Genomic DNA, 8,238 nt, shown 5'->3' with positions numbered 1-8,238 from the left:
CTGTTTAAGAAAGACATGGTACAGACAGGGTGGAGCTGCCTGCAGCTGTCTGTGGTGCTGAAGCTTTCAAACATGTCATACCAACACTGACTACAACTGTGACCACAGGGGGGCAGCATAGAGCCAGAGAGTGTTAGTGTAGCTGTTCAGCCCTATAGTAAGAAACAAGAAGACTGATGAAGGAAAAGCTTCTTCCACTGGTGTAACACACAGGTTTGTATGAAGTCACACTAACTAACCAGCAGTAACCCACATTTGATCAAAGCAGGGGCAGAACTTTAATAACAGGTTATAATGTGTCATCACAGTTGTTGTCAATCCAAACACACTTTTTGATTGTTGCTGTTTATTGTAAAAGAACAACACACTTGTGGTCTGACCTAATGCTGTAGTACAACAACAACTATACAAATGTGAGCTCAGTGCAGACTATGCTGGCTCACTGCAGCCTCTTGTGGTACAAAGTGGTATTACATGAGAGTACAGGCTGACATCAGCTGGATGCTAACTTCAGTTCATATGTAGATGTGTTGAACATGACGTCAGAGATGTTTTCTTTATATTCTGTTGATGTTTTGAAATATTTCAAAGTGTCTCCAAGTTAAATGTTGAACCTTTAATATAGCGACACTTAGAGCTCTGAAGCCGTTTTCTCTCGTTTACAATTCAACCAATAAGTTACTGAGTAAGTTATTTTATCTGTAATTAAAGTCATCAACACTTAAAGCTTTATATGAAATATTTGTTTTTCAAATCAAAATACAACTTCCATATAAAATGCAAAACTAAATATATATGACTCACATAACACAATTAACATTTAATGTCTTTCTGTCACTTTCACATACACAGAGGTTTAAAAATGTCCTTCTGATGTTCCAGCTGATCAGAACCTTTAAAATTCTTATTAATCAAACATATTTTTTGCTGAACTTTTACAAACAAGACATTTACTGAAGTTTTAGGACCAACAGGCTGATGACTAAACCAAGTAAACCAAAGTAAAGACAAGCTGCACTTTGACTTTTATTAGAACAATTTGCTGGAACTACAGAGTAATGAAGTACTTCAAGGTTTTGTGTGGATGACTTCCAACCTTACTGTACAGCACAGAGCACAGAGGGACAATATATGTAATCAATATATGATGCAGAATGAACAAGTAAAGACTGTAAGCTGAGTCTGAGGCTCATGCAGGACATTTCATAGTGAGGTGTCTTTGGTTGGATTATTCAAACATTTACATCAAAGCACCAAACTCATTTCTCACAGATGAAGGTCGTTGAATAAGAATAATATGACCGTCTCCATTTCCCATCACCGTCACAGCAGACTCCATAGTAACCAGAATCAGGATCTGACTGTCCTGTTCCCCTGAACCTGTCAGAGAGATCAAATCTGATATGAAACTGGACTAAACTCATAACTATTGTCACATTCATATAAATATGCGTCTCTTTTGGAATATTTCCAATATTTGCTGTATTTCTTTCCCAGGTTTCTCGCCCACTTTCCCTCCTTTAGACTTTTCTCTGAGAATCATCATGCACACTAAAACAGCTTTCAAGCTTTGATGAATATGAAATCTTCCTGCTGTAAAAATGGAGAATAAAAAGAAGTCAGAGCTGACTTTCTGCTGTTTGAAACTGTTTGTCAGCTGTTTACAGACATCACTTTGAAATGTGTGTCTATCAGGTCATATTTACTGAAGCTTCTTCCTTCATATGTTCTGAAGTTTTACAAACACCAAAGAAGAAGAGACAGGAATTCTCTGAAACACTTTTTGTTCTGTGAGAAAAGAAACATTACAGCACAAAAACATGAAGACAAATTGAACAAAGTGAAATGTGTCGGTCGCTGCTTTGAACATGTTTCAATCCTGATTCCTTCAAACTGACTTGTTGTAACTGAACGTCATCACAGACTGCAGATGAAGAGAGTTCAAGCACAGCTGTTCATTCAAAGGAGGATTTCTGCTTTTCTTTACATTCAGTTTGTGGGGCTGTTGGAAAATAGCTCAGCTCATGTATTGCTGATCTATCTTCCAAAACATCAGTGTTTCACTTCTAAATAATAACTCTGGAATAGAAACAAACTAATGTCTCACGTTTCTGTCAGCGCTGATCCGTCCACCCATTCCCATTCATATCCTCCTGATGTCTGGTTGGATCTCAGACCAATCCAATAGTATCCTCTGAAATTACTGACAAATTCCTGTTTGAGAAGAGACACAAATATTGTCTCCAGTCATAATTCAGCACTTCTGTTGTAGTGACATCATCTTGTGAACATGTCTGAAGGAAGAATAACTGTGATGAAACTTTTCTTCCATTGTGCAGAAATCAGAAAGAGCCAAAGAATCAATGAATATCAGCTCCTCCTGTAGCTCAGTCAGTGTTGCAGTGGAATCAGTGTTAACAAATCATTTGATTCAGTTGGATTGAATCAGAAAAATAATCTGGATTATGAGGATTTCTCTCATTTTATAACATTTCTGTTATTTCAATGTTTTGTGTTGACTTGGTTTCTAAGGATCATCTGAACTGGTTCCCATTTAATCCTGGTTCTTTAACTGCTTTGAATTCCTCTCCTTCATAATTCAATGTGAATCTCCAGTTTGCTGTATTGTAATCGATCCACCTCCCAAATCCTGCAATCATTTCCTGAATGGATTCTCTAATCTTCTCTCATCGGTTATTGTTCATAAAGTCATTTTAGTAGATGAGTCTAATTTACTTATTGATGATCCCTCTAACAACACTGCCACACAATTGATGAACACTGCAGCATCATTTCATGTAGTGCATCATGTTGTCGGCCCCACACATAACGCTGACCTTCCACATGTCTGACCTACTATCCAATCACAGATGTATCATCTTTGACAGGCTTACAGTCAGTGTTGTCTTCCCAGAGACAAACTGCTGTCACTCCCATGTCTTCTAATGACTGTGGACATTTTTAGATTTCTTCACTGGCAACATCAACAGTATCAGGTCAGAGTTCAAGTCTGTACCTCTTCAACCGCCCCAAGTCTCTCCTCCAGTTCTGTTGTTGGAGTTCAAACTCCTTCCTGCTGCCATCTCCCCCTGACTTCTCTCTATTAGAAACCAGTCCCTTTCATTTCAGCTGACTTTCAAACAGCCAGAGTCTTTGTGAGTGGGATCAACCCTCCTTACATCCCACTGTTTTAAATCAAGTTGCTCGTCAGCTCCTTCAGATCTTTGATCAATTCCAACCTGGTTCCAGACAAACCACAGCACTGAAACAGCTTTCATGAAAGTTACTAACCAGATTCTTCTGCGCTGGGATAAAGACTCCATTTGAGTCCTGCTTGACTTCTCTGCAGCCTTCATACTGTTGATGGTGCTCCTCTTATTAACACACTACAAACTGGCATCACTGGTGCTGCTCTCACATGCTTTTCTTCATACTTATCAAACAGATACTTCATATTAATCAATGTGTGTCCTCATCTGAGTCCCACATGCCTCAGTCCTTGGACCAGTTCTGTTCTCTTTATAAATGCTGCCCCTGTGACATCTGCTTAATGGTTTTAATGGGATCTCCTAGCACTGCTGTGCAGATGACACACACACTAATGCTTTTCTGTCGAGCCTCTCCTGCCTCAGTGAATGCTTCTCTGTCATCACTTCATGGATTTAAACTTCCTTCATCTCAAACTGAAGTTGTGCTGTTTGGCTCAGTTTCTCTGAGGAGGTCAGTCAGTACATCGTCCCCCTCACCAGTAACATCCAATCACCTGTTAAAGATCATTTTGAACCAACAGCTGCATTTTGAGCCTCACATGTCAAAGGTCAGCCAGTCTTGTTTCCTTTAGCTCAGAAATATTGCAAAGATCAAATCTTTACTGTGATTCAATCATCTGGAACTTTGAGTTCATACTTTCTCCTGCCTGATTATTGTAATTCACTTTTCACCTGCATTTCTCAGTCCTCCATAGTTGGTCTGCAGTTAGTGCAGAACTCAGCAGCAAGGCTGCAAACAAAACCTGGCCTGCAGTCTCATATCTCACCTATTCTTGCTTCTCTTCACTGGCTTACAGTGAACTTCAGAATCCTCTTTTAAATCCTGTTATGAACATATAAAGCTGTGCATGAACAGGCCCCTGCTTATATAGCAGAGCTTCTTGGACCTTATCACTGCAGCCGGCCTCTCTGATCATCTAATCAGCGTCTCCCAACTGTCCCTCGCTCTGATTTGAACACCAGAGGCCATCGTGCTTTTGAGTTTGTTGCAGCCAAACTGTGGAACAGCCTTCCTCAGACTATCAGGTCAGCTGACTGTTAACGGCTGAAACTCATTTTTACAGGTTAGCTCTCCCTCAATCTTTTCCCCTTTATTTTCCTCCATAGTTTCTAACTGTTGTGTTTCTGATGGAATGAATGTGCTGCTTTGTTTATGTGTCTGTATGTTTGCACATGTATACTTATCATCAATGTGTGGCTTTAATTCACAGTATGAAGAACTTTGTAACTCACTGTCAGCTCCATCAAAGATCACACAGACATGAACAAACACACCCACCTGTTCCTTTTTGCTGTTTATCATCACCAGATCAGCTCCTTTATCCTGACAGGCTCTCCTGCTCTCAGACCAAGTTTTCCACTCAGTGGATTTAAAGTAACAGCTGCTTCCAAGCCTCGTCCATCGATCAGGACACTTCTCTTAAAGTCAAACACATGTTTTAAAGTCAGACTTTGTGTCCTGTTGTATCACATTAATCTTTGGTTCCTGTCATTTTCCCTGTAAATGCTTCATTTAAACTCAGGTTTTCTCTCTTATTCATAATGAACTGAAACTTACATTTATACAGAGAAACTGTTACACAGCATCAAACATTTAGGATTCAAAACAAAGACACAATCAGGTTATCACTGTGTAACACTGATGTTTTCTATCAGTTATTCAAACTTTATTACCTTCTATCGTCTCCTTCAGCTTCTTCACTTCTTCCTGTAGCTGACTGTGGTTTTTACTCAGTTCATCATAACGGCTCTGTAACTGAGTCAGGCTGGTTTTTGTGTCTTTAGAAGAAAAAAGATTCAAATTAAGTTAAAATGTTCTACAAATATATCTGTGATATAAGAACTTGGTGTTTGCTTACCTTGAAGTTCATCCTGCAGCTCAGTGTGATTCTTTTTGGTGTCATTGTAAACGTGGTTCAGTTTGTCACATTTAGCATGAAGTCTTTTGTTTTCACTCTTGTTCAAAGCATCTGAAATATTTTAGTGAAAGCAAAATAAAATAAAATAAAATGAGTGAAACGTTGAACAGAAATAATCTTCTTCCTCTGCTTTGTCAAATATCAATAAGAGTCAGAAACTTGCAGCCATTGCTCTTTAACATGTCCTGTGGGTGGAGGTGTTAGAACTACAGGAAATCTGATGAGCTAAATACGTATCAACTGTGAACAAAAACCACTGACAAGATTCAGAATAATTGTGCTTCAGTGTGGAGGAAGAAGGTGAAGAGTCAAACAGCATTTCTACACCTGTAGTCAGAGATGTTATCTTTAGGTTTTTGAAAGAACAGACAAGCTGCCGTGGGAATCAACACTTCCTCATATCAAAGGTGTTTCCATGTGATCAGGTACTTCCTGTGGAAGTGCAGCTCTCACTGTGTGTTTCCTGTTTTACTCTGAAGGAGTTTGTAGGGCTGAGCTGCCCTTGACTGTGAACAGTTTCTCCTGTTTATGTTAGTTTGGGAGGTCAGCTGCTGTCATTTGGTTTGTTTCTTTTTTTTTATCTTAACACAAGAAGCTGATTCAAAATGTAAAATCAGTTACCTTTCAAATCCGTCTCCAACTCTGACAGTTTTTAATAGTTTCTTACCTTCCATCTCGTCCTTCAGCTGCTCTTTTTCCAAACTCACCAAAATATCTGGTTAGAAATGCAACAAAACCGAAGATTTAAAATTTAAAATGATTTAAATAAAGTTTTTCATTTTCCAATGAGATGAATGGAGCTAACATTAGCTTGTTAGCTACCTGCTTAATACACCAAGTGAACTAACTAGTCGCACAATGACAGGCGGCCACTGTCTAACATAGTGTGGCTGCACCTGCATCAGTCTGCAGCAGATGCTGCTGCCTGTCTGCTTTGTTGATGTAATCACAGAATCAGCGTGTTGAGTGAAGAGTTTGAAGGAACAACAAGAACATTCACTCCACAACACACACAAGATATGAGCCAGGAATCATGCACACAGACACACACCTGCTAATCAGTGCTAAGTAACAGACTGATGAAATACTAGAAGCTCAGTCAGCAAAACCAACGTGTTGGTCAGGCTGTACCACACAGCAGCTCATATTATTGATCAGAGAATTCCATTTAAAATGCCACCGTGCAGTTTTTATGAAGAGGAAACTATCCTTAGAGACCAAAACTCATTTGGTCCTGAATGGAAACATGTTTTTACTGCAGCAAAGGTGCTCATTTTAACATGGGAGTGTATCATGAGCATGATAATAAAACTCCTCACAGCATGTTGTGATTCCAGCCAGAATCAGCAGATACAGAACCACCAGCTTCACTTCAACAGCTCTGAAACGGCTTCTTTTCACAGCTGGAAGCTTCTTCTGGGCTTTTATTTCTACGAAGGCAAAATGGAGAGAAAAGAATTTGTTAATTTAATTATTAAACATGTTTTAATCATAATTTGTTTCCCATTTTTCAAGCGTATTTTATTGGTTTATCGTCAGAAAGACTTTCCACCTGCAGCCGACCTGATGATGAGCTGAACAAGTTCATTCCAGCAGTTTTGATATTTACAGGAGACTTTGTCACATGTTCGTCTTCAGGTGACTTTTACATATGTGAGAACAGAGACTCTGATTGACAGAGAAACGCTTTGATGTGACTCAGAAACAGACGAATGTGTATCAGCGTGTTTCACACAAAGACCAGATCATGAGGACAATGTTGGTTATTATAACATGAATATTATGTCATTAAAACAATATCTCCATGATTTGCTGAAATGAAAACAGAGTTGTTATTCATTGGTCTGATTTCCTGTCAGCTAAAACTAGCTGTGACAAGTGTGCTTCGAGTAGTTTCTGTGGTTATACTCGCTCCACAGTGTCGAGCAACACTTCCTTGTTTCTTATATTTCTGCCTTCACCACTGATCTGTGAGATAACTCCTCCAACACTTTTCTGTCAGCTTGTTTCTACACTTACTAAAATAACACACTGATACTTTAAACTAGACACTTTTTATCATTTATTCTCTAAATAAACAGAAAACATTAAAAAATATAGAAACATATAAACCATGATAAGAGCAGAGACTGCACACCTTCACCAAAGCTTGAACTTTCCTCCACACCATGAATAAACTGAGTCTCTGGATCCAAAAGCTTTGATGGATCTGTATTAGTTTGATATTTTATTGAGAAGATGGAAACAGTCTCTCCTGATTCCTGATGCCTCAGTATTTGATACTTACCTCCGTCCTGTGTTGAAACATGGACCTGACGGTCTGTGCAGGAGTCCACATTCTCATGGAGGAGGACCAGTCCCTCCAGTCTCTCTCCTCTGTCCTCTCCTTTGCTGTATTTCACATTCATGCTCAACTCTGGATCCTCATCAATGATGGAAGACATTTTAAGATGCTCAGTTTTCAGCAGTGTCAGTTTCCTGTGCAGCAGAGCCGTCACTCAGTCGCTGTGTTTCTCTGTTAACTGGAGCTTTTCTATGTGAAGCTGATTCTGATTCTGCAGTAAATCATAAGTAAATGTTGGTCCTCTGTATTCTGATGCTGCTGTCGCTTCGCTGTCTCTGTCTCTCTGTGAGCTGCTTTCAACAGGAGGTACAGACGTCATGACAGGAAAAGCTAAACCACATTTTGTTCATAGTTAGAATTAAAACTGATAACACAAAGTCCAGATAAACAGAATCAACTTTCTGGGTTTATTCAACAAATTAAACTAAATTTCCTTCAAAATAAAATGTTTGCATTTTATTTTATTCATGGTTTGAGTTTATGAACTCTACTTTTTCACAGATATTTCTTTGTTGTTGTTTTTTGGACAGAGACCATTGAAACAGTAAAGAAAGTGGAGAGAGAGGGGCTGAGCTGCAGCACAGAGCCTGGGCTGAACATGAACCTGAGCCTCTGCAGTACTTTTTACTGCTGCTAGTCTTTCTGTCCTGACAGATGTGATGATCTGATCTGTGACTAAATAAGAACACAGACGTGTTTATATGAC

At 39.1% G+C, this 8,238-nt stretch overlaps 1 protein-coding gene across 5 annotated transcripts in view; it reads right to left on the bottom strand.

Annotated features, from left to right (window-relative positions):
* Nucleotides 1-1,259: 1,259 nt before the first annotated feature.
* Nucleotides 1,260-8,238, bottom strand: part of LOC147303186 (C-type lectin domain family 12 member B-like) — a 29,793-nt gene continuing 22,814 nt past the window's right edge. The window contains exons 3-8 of one of the 5 annotated variants that reach the window (XM_086279974.1): nt 5,856-5,903; nt 5,171-5,239; nt 4,944-5,027; nt 4,549-4,688; nt 2,108-2,214; nt 1,260-1,380 (exon numbers count right to left, since the gene is read on the bottom strand). In XM_086279974.1, the coding sequence (XP_086136100.1) occupies nt 1,260-1,380; nt 2,108-2,214; nt 4,549-4,688; nt 4,944-5,027; nt 5,171-5,239; nt 5,856-5,903 (569 nt within the window). Of the gene's footprint in view, nt 1,381-2,107; nt 2,215-4,548; nt 4,689-4,935; nt 5,049-5,128; nt 5,240-5,855; nt 5,904-8,238 lie in introns of all 5 variants that reach the window. The other 4 variants (XM_086279972.1, XM_086279973.1, XM_086279975.1 and 1 more) reach the window with 4 other exon arrangements.

Source organism: Aulonocara sp. 'chitande type north' Nkhata Bay, linkage group LG22 (assembly GCF_057382095.1).
Source record: "Aulonocara sp. 'chitande type north' Nkhata Bay isolate Kocher_YH1m ecotype deep benthic linkage group LG22, A_spYH_male_GT1.1, whole genome shotgun sequence".
NCBI classification, from domain to species: Eukaryota; Metazoa; Chordata; class Actinopteri; order Cichliformes; family Cichlidae; genus Aulonocara; species Aulonocara sp. 'chitande type north' Nkhata Bay.
This window is presented reverse-complemented; position numbering and strand designations above follow the sequence as displayed.